The sequence below is a fragment of the Microcaecilia unicolor genome, chromosome 7 (genome assembly GCF_901765095.1).
Source record: "Microcaecilia unicolor chromosome 7, aMicUni1.1, whole genome shotgun sequence".
Classification (NCBI taxonomy): domain Eukaryota; kingdom Metazoa; phylum Chordata; class Amphibia; order Gymnophiona; family Siphonopidae; genus Microcaecilia; species Microcaecilia unicolor.
In genome coordinates, this window is record NC_044037.1 from 163,909,094 (window position 1) to 163,931,329 (window position 22,236).

At 42.7% G+C, this 22,236-nt stretch overlaps 1 protein-coding gene across 1 annotated transcript in view; it reads left to right on the forward strand.

Moving 5' to 3' along the window:
- Positions 1 to 22,236, forward strand: part of CCNYL1 (cyclin Y like 1) — a 271,003-nt gene that overhangs the window by 155,817 nt on the left and 92,950 nt on the right. The window contains exon 7 of the mRNA XM_030209142.1: positions 1,125 to 1,244. Coding sequence (XP_030065002.1) covers positions 1,125 to 1,244 — 120 coding nt within the window. The remainder of the gene's footprint in view (positions 1 to 1,124; positions 1,245 to 22,236) is intronic.

Genomic DNA, 22,236 nt, shown 5'->3' on the forward strand with positions numbered 1-22,236 from the left:
CCTCAAAAAAAGCCCTTCTTACCTAATATCTTCCTTTCCTTGATTACTACTGGACCACTGCCCTGGGAAAAACTGAAGGGTTTGGGGTGTTTCTTGTGTGGCATTTGTAAAGTATTTCATGTTTTGCAGTAGCTTTCCTACAAAGGATGTTTTCTGTTGTTATTGGTGACTTTGGTATTGACATACTGACGTTTCCTGGAGTGTTCAGCTTCTTTGCTTCTATTTGTTGGGGGGGGGGGGGCACACAACCCATTGGTATGGACTGGTCTAGTAAAACCTAAGGAAAGGAAATTATCAGAAATGAGTAAATTTCGTCTTCATTTTGAGCACACATGAATTGTACATATGTAAAATGTGTGGCTTTTTCGATATTTTGGTTAGATAATAATGTGCTATAACTGTATCAGAATCCCAACCCATGGTAGATAAAAACAAAAAAATTTTATCAAACTTCAAAAGGAAAGAGAGATATAACATAGCATACCAAATCAATCTATCTCTACTTCTTGATACCATGTCAGCATATACGATGCAGGAGCGTAGCCAGACTTCAGCGGTAGGGGGGGGGGGGTCCAGAGCTAACCCCCCCCCCCCACCACCACCACCACCACCACTGACGACACCTCCAACAACTTTGACCCCCCATGCCCTCGCCTTCCTTTGCTGGCGGGACCCCAACCCCCGCCAGCAAAGATAGCAGGCAGTGGGTTGGGGGGCGTTGAGGGTCACCGGCAGGGGGGTCCAGGGCCAAGGCCCCCGTGGCCCCATAGCAGCTATGCCCCTGATATACAGTGAATGATTTGTAAATACTTTATGGGTATTTTTGATATTCTTTGCAGTTATCACAACATCCAGTGATAGTTTAGTTAACTTTACTCATCATACATTTTTAAGGTCAGACCTACCTACTCTGTGTCAGTCTTGCAGTAATTGGATAAAAAGTTTTTCTTCTTGAAAAGTACGTTAAATTGATGATATTGTTCACTTCATTATATTTGTTAGTTTATTTTCTTAATTCAGACAGCATTGTATAAGTAATCTGTAGGCCAAGAAGTTGAAGAAAATGAACTTTTATTTTGGGTGATGAGAACTTTCATATAGCTTTTTCCCTTTCTCTTCCTTAGCGTGAAGGTGTTCCAGATGATTATTATAAGCATGATCCTGATCACAAGCACATCTACCGTTTTGTACGAACGCTATTTAGTGCAGCTCAGCTGACTGCAGAATGTGCAATTGTGACACTGGTAAGTAATTTTTTTTCGTCGCATTAACCATAGCCAGTCAGAATCACTTAGAAAATCAGTGCTTAAGTACTAAGACAGAATTGATCATTCTTTAGTGCCAAATTGAAGATTAAGGTGCTTAGAAGTGACAAATGAAAATAGAGGGAAGTAATTAGGGAAGATGTAATCAAAGCCATACACAAGTGATCAGTCTGTTGGGGGTCTAGAGGAGGATCCTGATCTGTTTGCCATTTTCAGGGCATAGACTGTAGAAGCCTGCTTGGCACTGGCTTTACTTCTCCACTGATGGAGTTGCCATTTGAGCACCACTCTTGCTGTTCATAATACATCATGCTGTATTATGCTGTTCATAAGGTCTAGTAAGCTTTGTTTTGACACCATATCCTTTGTATTTTCAAATCTGTTTATCCCACACATTTTTTGAATCTGGCATGTTATCAATGACTGAGAGGTGAGCACAGTTATCCTCTCAATTACTCCTTCAAAGTCCGGGTCTAAATGAGGAGTTAGCTGGTGCTTAAGCTTGCTTAGGAGCAGACATAAGTGCTGATGATGTTTGTAGGGAGATGGGGTATCAATATATATAAATGGCGAGTGTCGTACTCACTCGCAAATGCGCAGTAGAGACCCTCTCTGCCCCGCCCCCGCGTCAATACGTGATGACGGGGGAGGAACAGAGAGGGTCTGTACTTTGCATTTGCAAGGGACACGTCACCGCCGTCGCTAACGCTCCCCCCCACCCGGAGTCGCCGCCACCACCCACCTTCCACCCGGTCGGGCCCTCGCTCCGCTATTGAAACAGCGAGGGCACCCAGCACACAGCTCTGCTGAGCTGCCGTCAGCCTTCCTTCTTCTCTGCCTGTGTCCCGCCCTCGACGACGTTACGTCACACGAGGGCGGGACACAGAGAAGAAGAAGGAAGGCCACAGCAGCTCAGCAGTAGAGCTGTGTGCTGCGTGCCCTCGCTGTTTCAATAGCGGAGCGAGGGCCTGACCGGGTGAAAGGTGGGTGGCGACGGCTCCGGGGGGGGGGGGGGGCGAACCCGGGGGGGGAGTGGCAGCGGCGAACTCGGTGGCGGGGTGGGGGGGCCTTTCAACCCCCCCTTCCTATACTAGCCCGTTTTTACGGGCTGAACAGCTAGTGTAAAGAATGTTTTCTCTGAGGACCAGCAGGAAAGGCATATTACCACAGATAGGTAATGTCATCTGACAGAACCCCCGGCACAGATGCTGGACAGCGTTCAAAATTTCTAGAACCCTTTGGCAGCACAGACTGTGAATACATAATGCACCTTCCCACCTTCCTCAGCTGTGGAACCAGGCAGTTCCCCCCCCCCCCCCCCCCCCCCCCCCCCCCCCCCCCCCCCAGAAGCTGAGTTTACGTGCTTTATTCTCTCTTCATCACGTTTCTTCTGGTGGCCTTCCCTGCCCTTTTCAGTTTGCCTCTTTTATAAGTTAGAATGGGACCTGTCTCCCTTCCTTCCCCTTTAATTTCTTTAGCATTTGTGGCACTCAGTTTTATTTTTCTGCAACTCCTCAATCCACTTAGGCCTGAGCTCTCCAGCTGAGAGATTTTTTTTAACCTTTTTTCTTTCATAGAGCCTTTGATTTTGCTGCAGCCATTTTTTCTCTGCCCCAGAAAACTCCCAGTGGTTTTAAGAAATGTTCTAGATGTGGCAAGGTCATCTCTGTGACTGACCTTCATAGCTGGTGTTTGCCATGCCAAGGGCCTGACCATGATGCCTCTCATTGTAAGCTGTCCACATATGAAGAAGGGGAACCTTAAGAGTAGAGAGAAACAGTGCAAAACTCTCTTCTTGGCGCTCACAAGTCCGGCAAAGAAAGTACATAAGTATTGCCATACTGGGACAGACCAAAGGTCCATCAAGTCCAGCATCCTGTTTGCCAACAGTGGCCAGTCCAGGTTACAAGTACCTGGCAAGATCCCAAAACAGTGCAATACATTTTATGCTGCTTATCCTAGAAATAAGCAGTGGATTTTCCCCGTCCTTTTTAATAATGGCTTATGGACTTTTCTTTTAGGAAGCCATCTAAACCTTTTTTTTAAACCCCACTAAGCTAACCTCTTTTACTACATTCTCTGGCAGTGGATTCCAGAGTTTAATTACATGTTCAGTGAATAAGTATTTTCGCTGATTTGTTTTCAATTTACTACTGTGTTGCTTCATTGCATGCCCCCTAGTCCTAGGATTTTTGGAAAGAATAGACTAGCGATTCACGTCTACCCTTTCCACGTCACTCATTATTTTATAGACCTCTGTCATATCTCCCCTCAGCCATCTTTTCTCCGAGCTGAAGAGCCCTATCCGCTTTAGCCTTCCCTCATAGGGATTTCGTTCTATCCCCTTTATCATTTTCGTCGCCCTTCTCTGTACCTTTTCTAATTCCGCATATATATTTTTTTGAGATGCAGTGATCAGAATTGCACTCAATATTCGAGATGCAGTCGCACCATGGAGCAATACAAAGGCATTATAATGTTTTCATTTTTGTTTTCCATTCCTTTCCTAATACCTAACATTTTATTTGCTTTCTTAGTCACTGCCACCACAACACACTGAGCAGAGGGTTTCAACGTATCACCAACGATGATTCCTAGATCTCTTTCCTGGTCGTTGACTCCTAATGTGGAACCTTGCATTACATAGCTATAATTCGGGTTCCTCTTTCCCACATGCATCACTTTTCACTTACATTAAACAGCATCTGCCATTTAGATGCCCAGTCTCATAAGGCCCTCTTGTAATTTTTCACAATCCTCTTGCAATTTAATAACTTTGTGTCGTCAGCAAATTTAATTACCTCCCTAGTAACTCCCATCTATAGATCATTTATAAATATGTTAAAAAGAAGCGGTCCCAGCACAGACCCCTGAGGAAATCCACTATCTACCCTTCCCCATTGAGAATACTGACCATTTATCCCTACTCTCTGTTTTTTATCTTTTAACCAGTTTTTAATCCACAGTAGAACACTACCTCCTATCCCATGACACTCCAGTTTCCTCTGAAATCTTTTATGAGGTAATTTGTCAAATTCCTTTTGAAAATCCAGATAACACAATATCGACCCACTCACCTTTATTCACATGTTTGTTCACCCCTTCAAAGAAATGTAATAGATTGGTGAGGCAAGATTTTCCTTCACTAAATCCATGTTGGCTTGGTCTCATTAATCCATGCTTTTGAATATACTCTGTAATTTTGTTCTTTATAATAATCTTTACCATTTTTCCCGGCACCGATGTCAGGCTCATCAGTATAATTTCCCAGATCACCTCTGGAACCTTTTTTTTTTTTAATCGTTATATTGGCCATCCTCCAATCTTTGGTAGCATGCTTGATTTTAAAGATAAATTACATATTACTAACAATAGTTCTGCAAGTTCATTTTTCAGTTCTTTCAGTACTCTGGGATGAATACCATCTGATCCAGGCGATGCTGCTCGTCAGTTTATCAAATTGCCCCATTGTATCCTCCAGTTTTTTAGAGATTTCATTAAGTTTCTCCGACTTGTCAGCTTTGAATACCATTTCTGGCACCAGTTTCTCTCCCAGATCCAACACAAGGGTAACTTGTTTATTAAAAGCAGAACAAATAAGCACAAATTGTATTTCTTATTGACAGTGAACCTGTTAGATTAAATGGACTCAGCGTAGTCCTTAGCCTACCTCAGGAGACTCAAACAATTCAGTGTTGTTGGTAATGCAAAGTTATCAGCTCATGCAAGGATACTGGTCAATAAATCCAAACAAGGATACTAGTTAGTATGTCCAAAACAAAAAGTACAACTGTTGCTCCATCAGTACAGAATGATACAGATGAATATAGATAACAAACCAGTGCAGAGAACTCGCAGTGATATCACAGTGAAACTGTGTATGTGTACTAACAGCAATGCACCAGCCCTGCCTTTACCGATGCCTACCTTTGACCATTCTTCTAATGTTTGTAGATATCATCTTTTGCAGGAAATGGTTCAGTCCATCCCTTTACATTTGGAGGTTGAGGATGAGTCCAGGGCCAAGATGTTAGGTATCCTTGTCAGTGGCGTACCTAGGGTAGTTGACACCCTGGGCCGGTCATTTTTTAACACCCCCCCCCCCCCCCCCAAAATCCAGTACTAGGCATGCCGAGAATACAAAACACTCAGGACCTATAGAGCAATTCTACCATACCATAAGCAGTCATTTCTACGAGTCACACAAAGAAAAGGAAAGCATCTTAAACACTACAGTGAGCACTAGAACATCAATTCACCTATTGTAAAACAAAACCAGACAGAATAGTACAGATCGTAGATCCTGCACAGTCAATGCCAACTGAAAGCCATGTCTTTTTCACAAACACAGATACACACTAATCCACTATAGAATAAGTAATCATAAACTTTCTATTTAGACAAAAATTAAACTGAACCCCCAGTGCCAGACTCTGCATACAATGCAACACCACAGAAACAGAAACTGTCCCCTAGTACTGTGCAAAATATAAAGACAGCAGATGTAAATTTGAAAAAAGCTAACAAGTACCAATGACCACTTTACAAATTAACAAATAGAAATAAAACAAATATAGAAAGTAAAATAATACCATTTTATTGGACTAATACATTTAGCTTTCAGAGGCCAAAACCTCCGTCCTCGGGTCAGTACAGTATAGTGCTGTTACAGTATCCTATCCTGACCTGAGGAAGGGGGTTTTGTTCTCCGAAAGTTAGTCAAAATGTATTAAAATTAGTCCAATAAAAAGATTACCTTGTTTACATGTTCTATTATAAACATTTATTAACACAGCTACAATACTACTTTATCCTAAAGCAAAAAAACAAAAATATATATTTTATTTACAGTTTGTTGTCTCTGGTTTCTGCTTTCCTCATCTTCTTTTCACCGTCTTCCTTCCATCCAGCATCTGTCTTCGTTCTCTGCCATCCAGTGTCAGCCCTCTCTGCTGTCCCCTCCATCCAATATCTGCCCTCTCTCCTTGCTCCTTCCATCCACATCTGCCCTCTATCCCTGCCCCTTCCATTCACTGCCTGCCCTTTCCCTTCCATCCACTCCACTGTCTGCCCTTTCTCTCTGCCCCTTCAATCCACCATTTGCCCTCCCTCTCCCATCCATCCAGGGTCTGCCCTCCCTCTCGCTCCCCCTTCCATCTAGGATCTGTCCCCTCTCTCTGCCCCTTTTTTCAGCCCCCAGGTCCAGCCCCCTTCTCCCCTCTGAACACCCCCACCCCAGTCCCCTTCTCCCCTCCCCCCTCCATGTGCCATGGGGAAACGTATACCTTTTCCATTTCCATATCTGTATATGTGTTTGTCCCCAAGATCCAATCCCTTAAATGACGTATTAAACAAGCCTTATTATATGTTGTTATATCCGGTAAGCCTAGGCCTCCCCACATCTGAGCCCCCACCAGGTGTTGCCATTTCATCTTAGGTTTTTTCCCCGCCCAGCAAAACGATACCACTAACCTCCGGAGTGTTAACAGATCTTTTCTCAAGAGTCTAATCGGCAATGCTTGCAATATATAAAGCCATCGGGGAAAACTTATCGTGCGACATATCTGTATTCTTCCCATAAGCAACAGAGGCAGGGAATCCCATCTAGAGAGCTGAGCCCTTGTGTCTTGTATCAATTGTGTTACATTAAGCCGATAGAGCTGTCGAGTATCCATGGTCAATCTAGTTCCTAAATATCGGAATGCCCCCTGTGCCCACCTAAGTGGAAATCCAGGGCCCCACCCTTTTGCAATATCTTCTGAACTAGCCAGTGCTTCAGATTTTGAATAATTTAATTTAAATCCGGAGAAGTCCCCATACTCCTGCAGACATTCCATCAAATGAGGCAAGGAGCGGCGGGGGTCTGTTATTAGCACTAAAAGGTCGTCTGCGAATGCCGCTGTCTTAAATGTGAGGCCTCTAATCTGGACCCCTGTGATATCAGTATTGCTCTGTATCTCCCGTAAGAGAGGGTCCATAGTAAGAATAAAGAGTAACGGTGACAGTGGGCATCCCTGTCTTCTGCCCCTTTGAATTGGAAACCACTCTGAAAGTTGTCCATTAGCATACACTTGCGCTACAGGATCGGTATACAACACCTCCACTGCTCTGGCAAATAGACCGACGATGCCATATGCCTTTAACACGCTGAAAAGGAAGTTCCACCCCACGCTGTCAAATGCCTTTTCAGCGTCAAAGCTGATTAGCAGTGCTTGAGTTTGATCTAATTGTACCATTTCTAGGGCCGCCCATATTCTTCTCATATTCTTTGCTATTACTCTCCCACAGGTGAATCCTATTTGCGGTTCCATTACCAAATCGGGGAGACATCGTGACAGTCTGCTAAGATTTTAGCCAGTAATTTTGTTTCTATATTGAGAAGCGATATTGGCCTATAAGAGTCAGGGCGGTCCTTTGGCTTACCTGGTTTCGGCAACACCGTAATCTATGCCCTGTTTAAGTGTACTGGCAACCAACCCCGCTGTAATGAGGTATTAAATACCTCTGTAAGCACCTGGCTAGTTTCTGTATTCAACAATTTATAGAACTCAGACCTCATACCGTCTGGTCTGGGTGCTTTATTTAATTTACTTTGTTTAACCACCCATTCCACTTTCTCAACTGCTATTGGTGCATTCAAGACTTCTAAGTCTCCTTCCGAGACTTGTGGTAGGTCCTTATTATCTAGATATAGGGCACTTGGAGTCACCAGGTCTTCCTGTCTGGAGTATAGCTTTTTAAAGAATGTTGTCAGTACCACGTTAATCCCCGAGTCAGAGTGAGTCCTCTTGCCTGCCTCATCTACCATTGTTAAAATGCGCTTAAACCCCTGTTTCTGATTGGCTAACTTAGCCAGTAGCCGCCCACTTTTATTCGCAAATCTATACAGTTGATATCTATAGTAGTCAGTGGATCTCTGCATTTTCTCCTGCAAGAGTTCATTTAAAGCCTATTGCGTTTCTAACAATTGCATTTTTATGAGCAATGAATGTTCTTGACCATATTGTTTCCTAAGCAGTGTCACATGTTGTTCTAAACGTAGCACCTCTCTATTTCTAGTCCTTCTCTTGAATGCCACATAAGATATAATTTCTCCCCTAAGAACCGCCTTTGCGGATTCCCAAAAAAGGATGGGGTCCTCCCTGTGTTGTGCATTGGCGTCTTGATATGCCCGCCACGTCTCTATCAGGAATGCGGGAAACTGACGATCTCTCTAAAGAAAAGCTGGAAACCGCCAAGCACCACCTACAGACCTTTCTTCTCCCCCACCTCAGTTGGACTTTTACCCAAGCATGATCTGATATCATTATTGGTCCTATTTGAGCCTCTTCCACTCTAGTCAGCAATTCCGGGGAGGAAAATATATAGTCTATTCGGGACATGGTCGAATGGGCCCTGGACACGTGTGTGTGAAGTCTTTTTCCGTGGGATGCAACGTTCTCCAGACATCTACCAACCCAAGGACATGAGTGTGACACCCCTCTCTGATCTGGCCAATTCCCATCCCGTAGGCTTAGATCTGTCCATTTCAGGATCAACTACTTCATTCATGTGTCCTCCTAGTAAGAGGGGCAGCTCCCCTAACATCTGGATGTTACGGATAACTCGGGAATAGAACTTTTTGTCAAATGTATTTGGTGCATACATATTGCCTAGCAGTATTGGCTGACCCTCTATGAGTACTGATGCCAAAACATATCTACCCCCTTGGTTGGCCAAAACTTTCTTTATCTCAACATTAAGCCCTTTCCTAATCAAGGTGATTACTCCTCCCTTCTTCCCTACAGCTGGTGCATCTATCCATTCTCCCACCCACCACTTCTTCAGTTTAGCATGCTCTTCCCGGGTTAGATGTGTTTCTTGTAGAAACGCTATGTTTACTTTCTTATCGTTCAGAGCTTTCAAAATTTTTTGCCTCTTAACCGGGGAATGTATGCCTCCTACATTCCAAGTGATTACCTGTAGTGTATTCATGTCACTCCTGGCTCAAAGTGAATGTTTTGCATGTTGTTGTGTTTCAGTGCCATTGTATAAACATGCCCAGTGAGTGTCCCAGCCTCCACTCCCCAAGCAGCAATCTCCCTTACCAACATTCCTAAAGGGGATATTCCTGCTTATTCCTAAGTCCCGGGTTAGCCAGCAGTCGTGTCGTAAACTCAAATTCCCTCCCTCCCCCACCCCACTCTTCCTGCTTGTATGCCTCTAGGCATAACTTTCTGTATTACCAAGACCAGAGCGCCTTAAACCTCCCTAGTCATTCTCCTCCGTTTTCCCTTTGCATCACTGATCAGTTCCTGCTCACCAACCCTTTGATCAGTTCCGCTAGACCCTCTGATAAGACTGGGATTCTCTTGTGTCCTTCAGATGACTGTCGTGACTTCTATAAGAGAGTGCTCATGGTCCGCTCACATTTTGCTTAGCTGTCTATCTTTCAATAGTTATTATCTTTCAACAGTTAACATCAACAACCACAATACAACTTAATCCATCAGCAACATCCAATAGATCCTTATGGTTTAACTGTGTTGTTTTGGCCAATATCCTTGATCCTCAACCTTCCTGCCGCTGCGCCAGCAACTTTTCTACATAGGAATTCGCCTCCTCCACTCTCTCTAAATACACCGCTTGGCCATTATCCATCAATTTGAGCTTAGCTGGGTAAAGCAAGCTAAATTTATATTTCAGCTCAAACAGTTTGGTACACAGTGGAGCGAAGCTTTTTCTCGCTGCTGACACTGCCGAGGAGTAATCCTGAAAGCAAAGTATACGTTGTCCTTTATACTCCAGGGTTTTGACTGCTCGCAATGCTTGTAAGATTGAAACTTTGTGCGCATAGTTCAAAATGCGAAAAATAATCACTCGTGGTCTGCCTGTTCCTTCTCTTCTTTGGCCCAGTCTATGTGCCCTTTCTGTGCGAAGAGAGGACGTTAATTCATCACTTTCCATGGTCTCTGGCAGCCATTTTTCAAGGAAGGTGCACAGGTTCCATTCAGGCAAAATCTCCGGTAAGCCCACAAGCCTGAGGTTATTTCTTCTTGCTCTATTTTCGAGGTCTTCTAATTTCGCCTCCACCTCCGTGAGGTGCGCCTGTAGCCGTGGGTGTTCTTGTCACTCTCAGGATGAGCTCCTCGGCCTGCCCCACTCGTTGCTGCATTGCCTGAGGCTCCGTAAACATTTTGGTATGTTTCTCATCTAATCCTTCTAATTTGTCTATTATAAGTTGTAGTTTTACTCCTACCGCCTGCTCAACTGCTGTCTTCACCTCTTCCGTAACCTCCTCCGCCCACAACGAGCTGGGCGACGGCGACGAGGTCTTGTCCGCCATTTTGGAATCGGCGGCCCGGATTTTCTCCTTTGTGTCCTTGCGGTTTGATTTTGAGGCTATCCGTGACTCCCTTCACTCCGTCGCCTTCTCAGATCTATACCCAAGGTTCTCGTTGGGATCACTGTTTTTGCTCAGCGGGAAACGGGGCTATTCGTGTGCAGGTTATCTCAGGCAGCGCGTTTCCACGTCCTCACCGCTCCATGTCTCCACCGGAAGTCCTCTCTTTTAACCAGTTTTTAATCCACAATAGGACACTACCTGCTATCCCATAACTCTCCAGTTTCCTCTGGAGTCTTTCGTGAGATACTTTGTCAAATGCCTTTTGAAAATCCATATACACAATATCGACCGGCTCACCTTTATCCACATGTTTGTTCACCCCTTCAAAGAAATGTAATTTCCCTTCACTAAATCCATGCTGGCTTTGTCTCAATCCAAGCTTTTAAATATTCTCAGTAATTTTGTTCTTTTATAATAGTCTACCATTTTGCCCAGCACTGACATCAGGCTCACTGGTCTATAATTTCCTGTGTCTCCTGGACGTTTCCATTGCGTATGATTTTTTTTTTTTTTTTTTTGAACAGTGGTGCTACTGCAGTTTTGACATTGTCATATTACTACTACTACCACTACTACTAATCCTTTCTATAGCGCTGCTAGATGTACGCAGAGCTCTACACATTATATACAGGTACTCTCTTTGTCTCTAGGGGGCTCACAATCTAAAGTTTTTTTGTACCTGGGGCAATGGGAGGGTTAAGTGACTTGCCCAAGGTCACAAGGAGCTGCAGTAGGAATTGAACCCAGGTTGCCAGGATCAAAGTCCGCTGCACTAACCATTAGGCTAATCCTCCACTCTATAAACTTAAGACCAAAAATATCCAATCTGTATTCTTTGCTAGTAAAATGAACTTCATCGGACATTTTGTTAATAAATTTGGGGTAGGAGATACCTTCGTATGGGGAGGTATTTCTTGCCAGAGGAGAGGAGGGCAAAGACAAAGTGTCGAAGACCAGTGAACACTTTACAGTCAGAAACAGATCTGAATAATCTGGTTCCTCTCCAAATTCATCTAGCAACCTCCAGGAATGAGTCCTTTCTTCAAAGGATTATGCAGTGGTATTTCTAGCTACCTCTGCCGTATTTACTTCCAAATTTGCAGAGAACCATTCTGAAAACATGCCTCTGTCTCTCTGCTTATATAATAATGTCTGTTGCTTTCAACCTACATAGCCACTAGATGTCGTAAGCTCATTACAGAAGAACAGCCTGGAATTGTTTGAGTAACCTATACAACACATGTGTTCAGTATGTCTAAAAATAGCTTGTTGACAAATGCCAGAAAAATCTTAAAGCTGTCTATCCAGTTAACTCCAATTCACCATTACAGAAAATTCTACTTTTATAAATGTCTCAAGATTGGGGGGAGTTAAAAGGGGGGGGGGGGGGGGGGGGGAAGGGATAGAGGAGACCGATAGACAGACATGTTGTAGTGCATTGTTGTAATAGTGTTGATTTAGGTGTTAATCATTCAAAGATCATTGCATACCTGTACACTGTTTATTGAAATATCTCCAATAAAAATGATTGAAACATAAATGTCTCAAGATAAGCAATGAGGTAAAACAATCTGCAAGAAATAAAGCAATTCAAGAGATGCCATAAGTAATCTGTTCTCCATCGATAGGATTAATCAGATGTACAGATGGATGACATCTGATGGCTCCGGGAAGGAACAGTTTCTCCCCAAGCTAGTGGGACGTTCAGAGGGGGCATGGCCCTTTCTGCATACAGTGGTCCCTTCTGGGGGTCTTTTTCTCAATCTGGTGAATAGATGTGAAACAAAGCTGTCCTGTGTATGTGTTTAGTCATCTGAATATTCTAACACTGTTTTTCATATCATACTGTCTGTTTTTTGTAAAAATACAAGTAAAGTTTAAATTATAAACTAATATACCAAGGGTGGCTCACCCTAAAGAGTGACATTTTACCACCACAGGGAGTGAGATTGAAGGCCAGTGAGTGACATTTTTCTTGCAGGCTCCTGCCATGTCTAACACCAGGTCTGGCATATTTACATTCCAAAAACTGGCACATTCTAATCAGTAAATAGAAAATGACATTTTTTTTTTACCTTTGGCCATTTTATTTTATTCTGATGATTCCTCACATAACTGTGTACTATGAACATGCAGGGAGGAGATGGGATCATCCCTTGGAAGCAGTCAGAATGTAGAAATCCAAATCCAAAAATCCTTTTTTGCACAGAAGTTTATCAGAGCCACATACCTGGCAGGAATAAACATTTCTTGCAGTTAAACTGAGTCAAGTATTGATCCCTCATGAGTAGTTCCTGTACAGTGAAGTTGCACACAAGATCTCAATTGATCTTTTTGCTACTCCCAAGGCTCAGTTGTGCTCCACGTTGGACACACATGGCAAACTAACATTGTATGTCTTTCACCTGCATTGGGGAAAGGATCTTCTGAATGCATATTCTCCAGTTCCCCTCACAATGAAGCTCAAGCAGGACCATGGTGCCATGATCATCATAACTTTGTCTGAGGCAGGTTTGGTTCCTGCTTCTGCTGGATTTTTCCCTAGCCCTTACAGCTTGAATGTTGAGAGATTTAACATTGGCTTCTCTGAACTTGAATGACAGATCTTGCTGGCTACTGGAAGAGAACAAGGGTATACCATTTTAAATGGAAGAGGCTTGGCGTTCATAATGGTAGAGCCCTAGAATCCTTTTCTTGCCCCACACAAAAAAAGTTTGAATACCTTTTTCTCTCTTGGAGTCAGTTCTAAAGATCCTCTATTAGGGTTCATCTTAATGCAGCTAGAGCTTATCAGGTAGAAGGTCTGTCAGCCTTTAGATTTATGCAGGGCTTGATTTTATTGAAGCCTCCCATCAAGCCAGCTGATGAAGGCTCAGTTTGAGCCACTGGATACTTGCAGTCTAAAGTACCTTACTTAAGTCTCATTTTAAGCTCTGACCACCTTCTGCTAAGTTTTTCAGTAACGTGGAATTCTGACACTACCTTGGGAAGGAACTTGGGGTGCACAGAATCACATCTTAGTCAATAGCCCTACTAACTTTTTTTTTTTTTTTTCTTCAAAGCCTCATATCCTCAAAGGTGAAAGCTCATTGTATGCTTGGACTGCAAGAGAGCCCTGGCCTTCTCTCTGGAGCAGATTAAAACCCAGAGAAAGTCTATCTTGCACAGTTCTACACCCTGTCCCCTTAAAAGCTCCTTTCTGCCTCTTCTAGTCTTTCACAGTAGCATTTTTTTTTTTTTTTTTTTTTTTAGCTAGCAACCTTTCAATTCCTCTTACCACTTCTTAGTCTTTCTATTTTTCTCCTACTGCTTCTGTTTTTGCACCTTAACTACTAAACATATTACTTCGGCAACACATATAAAATTGCCACACCAATAGTTCTGAAGCTCCTTTCATTTCCTCGGTATGTATCTGCAGCACTTCCTTTTCTCATTGGCAGCTGCAATCAGGAAGTGTCTATCCTAGGCTACAGCAGTTCCCCTTTTCCTGCAGCTCATTGGTCACTCAGCCAATCAATAGGCTGCAGGGAGAGGCAGGAGCAGTAGCTAGGATATAAAAACCTTCCTGTCTTTCCTTGCAGTATGGATGTTTCTGCCCCAGATCCACAGATTTGTAGGAGAAAATAATGAGGGTGCCACAGCACCTACAGAGCTGGTGTCTGTTAACAAAATGTAACATTCACATATGCTACCAGGAATAGATCCCAGGCTTTTGAAGAACCTATATTAGTCGTCTTAGGATTTTATTTTTATTTTTGGGGAATTTTGAGCGCACACTTTTTTTAAGTAGGAGTTCAAGGTGAGTTACATTCAGGTACATTAGGTATTTCCCTGCCCCTGGAGAGCTTACAATCTGATTTTGTACCTGAGGCAATGGAGGGTTAAGTGACTTACCTAAGATCACAATGAGCAGCAGTGGGTTTTGAACCAGGCACCCCTGGATGTCAAGCCCAGTGCTGTAACCACTAAGCAACTTCTCAATCAGCTGTACATGGTGCAATATATGGATACCCTGCTACACAGAATGTAAAGAACTTTATACATAGATTGTCAGCACTAATGGCCATTTTGTCTGAAGCAGTTGAGTGTGGACCCAATCTCATTCACTTGGTGTATGTCTTCCAACACTTCATCTGGAATTTTAGCATCAGCCTTGACTTTCAGACACCTTGCCAGGTTATGGGCTCCAGGTCTCAATGTTAATGCCAAGTTGGCAGATGCACCTTACCCTGGAGATAACATTTTTGGTGAAAGGTTTAGAGGACAGTCAATACAATGAAAGAAGATTGATGCTGCAGTGTCTGGTTCAATACTTTCTTCAAGAATGTCAAAAAATATTCTTGGTTTGTCAGCACAGTTGGGTGTGGATATCACATTGGGTTTCTATCCATTCCTCTCAAGTGATCTCAAAAATGCACATTCCTAAGCACAGTTTCTTCAGGAAGAAGTCCATCTATTGTTGAAGGCCAGTTCAATGGGACCATTTCAAGAGAAGAATAGGGATTTTACTTCAGAGATTTTTCTTTATCCCAAAGAAGTTTGGGGACTATATCCCAGCCTGGCCCTCAGGGACTTCAACCTTTTTTTCTTTTCAAACTTAGAAATGAACACCCTTTCCACAATCCTCCCCAACTTTAACCAAAGTAGACTGTGTCTGTTGGATCTGAAAAATGCCTGTAGACATACAGTATAGTAATTCATCTCCAGTTCAAACACTGCCTATTCTGACTTTCCTTGGCACTCAAGGTGTTCAACTGCAGCCCACTTAAACCCACAAGGCTTCCCTCTTTACCATACCTTGATAGGTTGTTAGTAGCTTCATTAAAGGCGGTATATAAGGCCTATTCCCCCATTAGTGGATCTGCCTAAGAAATAGGGTGTTGCACCACCTTCAGTCATTTGGCTTTCTGAGAAATTTAAAGAAATAACTGTTCCACTTACCAAAAAAACAAAACAACCTTCATAGGAGTGTCTCTGGACATAAAAGATCTTACTCCATAAAACGATGGCGGAAGCATGTCCAATGTGTTCAGATGGTTCGTTGCTCACCTTGGATCACATAAACAGCTTAGAGATGCGGTGCACATATTTCCCTTTGCACATCTTAAAATGGGAGAGGCTCAACGGAATCTCAGATTGATTGTAATTTATTGGAAAAGCTCTTGCAGCCTGCATATCACAACTGTCCTGTGCAGATAACAATTGTATATATATATAATAAATTACACAGAACACAAACATACGTAGTCATTGAAAATAAAATTACTTTGATATATGTTGGACATCCTGCAAAAACCACAAACAATAGTCTGATCCCGGCCTTTATCTTCCAAAATATTACCCAATCTCAACTTCAAACACTCAACACAGATGATTCTAACATGGGATGTGAGCTCACCTCACAAGAGGGTCTGGTAAACGTATTGATCTACAGGCAATTAATTCGCTCTGCTGTCGTTGAGCAAGGAGATGTAGGGTCCCTTCAAATGTGTCAAGAAGCAGTACAGACATGAGATTTTGCAGTCCTCAGTTGCATAGTTATTCAAGCCATCTATATTCTGGGGAGCCAAATAAGTCAGTGGACAGACTCGGCAAAGTATTAACAATCATATGAATGGTCCTTGGATCCTCAAGCTTTACAAATCATTTTTCTCTGCTTCGGCACACCCCAAATAGACTTGCATGCCAGCAGTGAGAGCACAGAGCTACCACTTCAGTCTTCCATTTGACCATCTCCAATACATGTAGTGCAGGATATCTTAACCATAGACTGGACTTGGCTCCTCCTCTGCATTTTTATTCACCCATCCCCATGGTAGCCAAGATTGTACAAATTCCAGAGAAGGTCCAGTGCAGTTATTCTCATGGTGCCATACTGGCTTTAATTGAACTAGTTTCCTCTTCTCATGATCATATTTTCCCTCCATTCAGGCTGAAGCATTTTCCTACCTTAATGCAAAATTGGGGCACCTTCTTGTACTCAGCCTCCAACTTTCTGGCTGTAACACCTAAAATACAGTTCCATCATCCCAGGCCCATGTTCTTCATTTCCAGGCTGCCTTCCAAGAAAAAAAGAACATAAAAGGCTAGTTGCTACTAAAAATAATGTTGGTGTCTGTGGCTATAACACCTTTCATGATTTATTGTCCTTTGCTTGTTGAAGGCAGCCTGTGGCTAGGGAGTCTGATTGGTGAGGACATGCTATCCTGCTTATCCTTTGAGAAAACCAAACCACCTGTAGCTTTTTTTTTTCTTTGGACAGCTGACACCTGCTGTCCTCCCTAAGGACCTGCTTTTTGCTCTGTGTAAATAAAGACTGAGTGGTCCTTGCATGACAGCAACAGGCAGAAAGTGACACACAGGCACCACAAACTTCTCAAAGTTGCTGGAGAAGCGTTCCTGTACCATGCTTTGTCGGTGACCTCAGCCATGTTGTGAGGGCTTGATTCCTGCTGTCTTTGGAGACCGCCTGGTACAGGTAAATTAACTTTTTTTTTAAACCTATTATATATTTTCTTCTTGGCATGATACTGATTTTTATACACTGATTGCTGTGTGTGTGCTCATGAAGCCTTAAGGAGTGTGATGCAGGAAGTTACTGTTAAATCTGAAACTGCAACACCAGAGACCAGTGTTTACTTATTACAACGGGGCTTACAATCTAAGTCCAACAGAACACGCACAACTAAAGAAAAACAAGCGGAAGACTGAATTAAGACAGCAAAGGTTTAAGATAAGTGTGATTATAGGGCAGAGGGACAATATTCATTAAGGTGTTATGATTTGAGTACTGCCAGGTATGACACTTGAGGTCTGGAAGTATTTTAAGCAGTGTTATCCTTTTCTACATACCAACTATTACAAAATATGTAGTTGCTCAGTGCTTTAAAAATGAAAATTTATGTTAAAGAAATTCTGAATACCATTAACCTTGATGATATTTTGATTGCTAATTGGGTTCATTTGCAGAATGCAGCTGATTGAGGAAGGAAAACATAAGTAAAACAAATCCATTAAAAAAAAAAACACGTTTAAAGATGACCTCTTATGGCTTTGACAGCTATTTAAATGCTGTGGTTTCGTGGCTTTTTAACATACTAGCTTTCCCTTTGTAAGAAATGCTGTTGGTGTATGTGTTAACCTTTTGTTGGGGGGGGGGGGTCACTTTCTATGCTTCTCCTCTAGATTTTGGTAGGACAGGGGCTGGTTTAAAAATTCTTTTAAAAAATCAGTTCACTTCTCTCCTATATTATAAACCCTTTTAGTTGCAATTCTTTGTAGTCAGACTTAACCGTTAGCACTTTTTATATGATTTGGTGAGGTCATTTTAGAGCAGGTTTTTTTTTTATCCTGGGTGTGTGTGCGTATACAGGTATATATGTATATGGAGAGATTGTATATATTAACTATCTTTTTTAAATTGTAAGCATATAGAAGTAGGTTTTTTTAGTGTCTTTATTTAGTCTGTTTCTAAGCGCTGTTCATTGCCATATATTTTAGTGTATAGGTTTTGATTTGTAAATTTGTTTTTTATAGATTGATATAAACTAGCCCCTGACACAGCGCAGAGACCTGGACAAGTTGGGTTTGTTAGAGTACAGTAGACGGTGATTTTACAGATTTGGAAGCTACCACATTTTTTGACTCCTGTGGTTATAGTAGTTTTCCTTCTTTTCTAGCCTGGTTTAATGTGTTAGGTATCTATGCGCTGCCAAGGCACTCTTTTCTTTTTTTTTTTTTATACTTTCACTAGAGTTGATTGGGAATGAGGACTGTTAGGCCTGCCTAAAGTGTGTTTTATGGGCCTCTGCAGATGGTGTGGTGTAAGCTCTGATATTAAAAAGTGCAATATGACTCAGTAGTACCCTGACATCACTCATCTGCATTTGTGATTAGATAAAGCTACAGTGATTCAACAGTGGGAGAAATACTCCATTATATTTGTCAGAAGTTAAATCTAGGATGAATGAATAATCCAGTACAAGCAAGCATTTTTCTTTTCCTCTCTAGAGAAAACTTAAATGTAAACCTTCATGGCTTATTGTGAAAAGATTCTCAGAAATACATGGATATGCACGCTACATAAATTAAGAATCTTAGTTTTTCTGGGCAATTTTTGAAAAAAAAAAAAAAAGATTGAAGCAGTTCCTATACTTCCCTAGGAACTGCTATATCTGTCACGTCATATCTGCACACATTAATCCTTATTGGTGAGTGTCAAGAGGTCCACAATGGTGACAGGGATCAGTTGCTGCCTGATTTGTAACATATAGTATAGTAGATGACGGCAGATAAAGACCTGTACGGTTCATCCAGTCTGCCCAACAAGATAAACTCATTTATATGGTACGTGATACTTTATATGTGTACCCGAGTTTGATTTTGTCCTTGCCTTTCTCAGGGCACAGATCGTAGAAGTCTGCTCAGCACTGTTCTTGTACTAAGTTCTGAAGCTAACGTCAAAGCCCCTTAAAGTTTACACTCCAGCCCATCCCTATCTATTCAGTCACGATCAGGGCATTGACTGTAGAAGTCTGCCCAGCTCCCATTTTGTTTCCAAATTACCGGCGTCGCCACCCAATCTCCTCTAAGATTCCGCGGAACCATTCAATTCATGTCCTCTAGTTCTACTGCCTTCCCGTCTCCGGAAAAGGTTCATTTGCGGATTAATACCTTTAAATGTCTGAACGTCGTTATCATATCACCCCTGTTTCTCCTTTAGTACATAAGTACATAAGTAGTGCCATACTGGGAAAGACCAAAGGTCCATCTAGCCCAGCATCCTGTCACCGACAGTGGCCAATCCAGGTCAAGGGCACCTGGCACGCTCCCCAAACGTAAAAACATTCCAGACAAGTTATACCTAAAAATGCGGAATTTTTCCAAGTCCATTTAATAGCGGTCTATGGACTTGTCCTTTAGGAATCTATCTAACCCCTTTTTAAACTCCGTCAAGCTAACCGCCCGTACCACGTTCTCCGGCAATGAATTCCAGAGTCTAATTACACGTTGGGTGAAGAAAAATTTTCTCCGATTCGTTTTAAATTTACCACACTGTAGCTTCAACTCATGCCCTCTAGTCCTAGTATTTTTGGATAGCGTGAACAGTCGCTTCACATCCACCCGATCCATTCCACTCATTATTTTATACACTTCTATCATATCTCCCCTCAGCCGTCTCTTCTCCAAGCTGAAAAGCCCTAGCCTTCTCAGCCTCTCTTCATAGGAAAGTCGTCCCATCCCCACTATCATTTTCGTCGCCCTTCGCTGTACCTTTTCCAATTCTACTATATCTTTTTTGAGATACGGAGACCAGTACTGAACACAATACTCCAGGTGCGGTCGCACCATGGAGCGATACAACGGCATTATAACATCCGCACACCTGGACTCCATACCCTTCTTAATAACACCCAACATTCTATTCGCTTTCCTAGCCGCAGCAGCACACTGAGCAGAAGGTTTCAGCGTATCATCGACGACGACACCCAGATCCCTTTCTTGATCCGTAACTCCTAACGCGGAACCTTGCAAGACGTAGCTATAATTCGGGTTCCTCTTACCCACATGCATCACTTTGCACTTGTCAACATTGAACTTCATCTGCCACTTGCACGCCCATTCTCCCAGTCTCGCAAGGTCCTCCTGTAATCGTTCACATTCCTCCTGCGACTTGACGACCCTGAATAATTTTGTGTCATCGGCGAATTTAATTACCTCACTAGTTATTCCCATCTCTAGGTCATTTATAAATACATTAAAAAGCAACGGACCCAGCACAGACCCCTGCGGGACCCCACTAACTACCCTCCTCCACTGAGAATACTGGCCACGCAATCCTACTCTCTGCTTCCTATCTTTCAACCAGTTCTTAATCCATAATAATACCCTACCTCCGATTCCATGACTCTGCAATTTCTTCAGGAGTCTTTCGTGCGGCACTTTGTCAAACGCCTTCTGAAAATCCAGATATACAATATCAACCGGCTCCCCATTGTCCTTTCCTCTAAGGTATACACGTTCAGGTCAGCAAGTCTCTACTTGTATGGTTTGCAACGCAAATCCCATACATTTTTATAGCTTTTCTTTGCACTACTTCCAGTCTTTTTACATCTTTAGCAAGATAAAGCTGCCAAAACTGAACACAATACTCCAAGTGGGGCCTTACCAATGACTTGTAGAGGGGCATCAACACCTCCTTTCTTCTGCTGGTTATGCCCCTCTGTACGCAGCCTAGCATCCTTCTGGCCACGGCCGTTGCCTTGTCACATTGTTTCTTCACCTTTAGATCCTCAGACACCCAACACCCCAAAGTTTCTTTCCTGAGTCGAGCTTACTAATCTCTTTCCTCCTATTCGGTATCTCTCTTTTGGGTTTCTGCACCCCAGGTGCATCACTCTACACTTCTTGACATTAAATTTTAACTTCCAGACCCTCGACCATTCTTATAAGGTTCAGAGATCCCTTCCTGTCGTTTCTACTCCCTCCAGGGTATCCACTCTATTGGCTATTTTTGTGTCATCCACAAAAAGGCACACCTTTCCTTCCAACCCTTCAGCAATATCTCCCACAAATATATTAAACAGAATAGGCCCCAGCACCGACCCCTGAGGAACTCCACTGCTCACCTTTCTTTCCTCTGAGCGGATTCCATTTACCACCACCCTCTGCCACCTGTTGGTCAACCAGTTTCCTATCCAGTTCACCACTTTTGGTCCTAAGTTAAACCCTTTCAGATTATTCACTTCTGTGGGGGACCGTATCAAAGGCTTTGCTGAAGTAGATTACACCTAGCGCATGTACTTCATCCACTTCTTTGGTCGCCCAGTCAAAGAAGTCAATAAGATTAGTTTGGCAGGATTTTCCTTTGGTAAAGCCATGTTGCCTCGGGTCCTGTAACCCATCGGCTTCTAGAAAGTTAACTATCCTTTCTTTCAGCAGCGACTCAATTATTTTTCCTACCACCGATGTGAGACTTACCGTTCTGTACTTTTCCACTTCTCTGTCTCCACTTTTGTGAAGAGGGACCACATCCGCTCGTCTCCAACCTCGCGGAACCTCTCCTGTCTCTAAAGATCTATTAAATAAATCTTTAAGAGGTCCCGCCAGGACCTCTCTGAGCTCCTTCAGTATCCTGGGATGTATTCCATCCGGCCCCATAGCTTTGTCCACCTTCAGATTCTCCAGCTGTTTATAAATTCTTTCTTCCATAAATTGCGCAGTATCCACTCTATTCCCCTCTGCAGCCGACTCCGGCCCTTCTCCAGGATTTTCCTCAGTGAACACTGAAGAGAAATAATTGTTTAGTTTGTTTGCTTTATCTGCATCACTCTCCACATAACCATTCTCATTATCTTTCAGTCTTGCAATTCCATTCCTATCTCTTCTCCTTTCTCCAATATATCTGAAAAAGGTCTTATCACCTCTCTTTACATCTTCAGCTATTTTTTTTCTTCCGCTTGCGCTTTCACTAGCCATATTTCCCTCTTCGCTTCTTTGAGTTTAATCCGATAATCTTTTCTGTGATCCTCTCATTGCGTTCTTTTGTATTCCTTGAATAAAGTCTCTCTTGCTCTTATTTTTTCA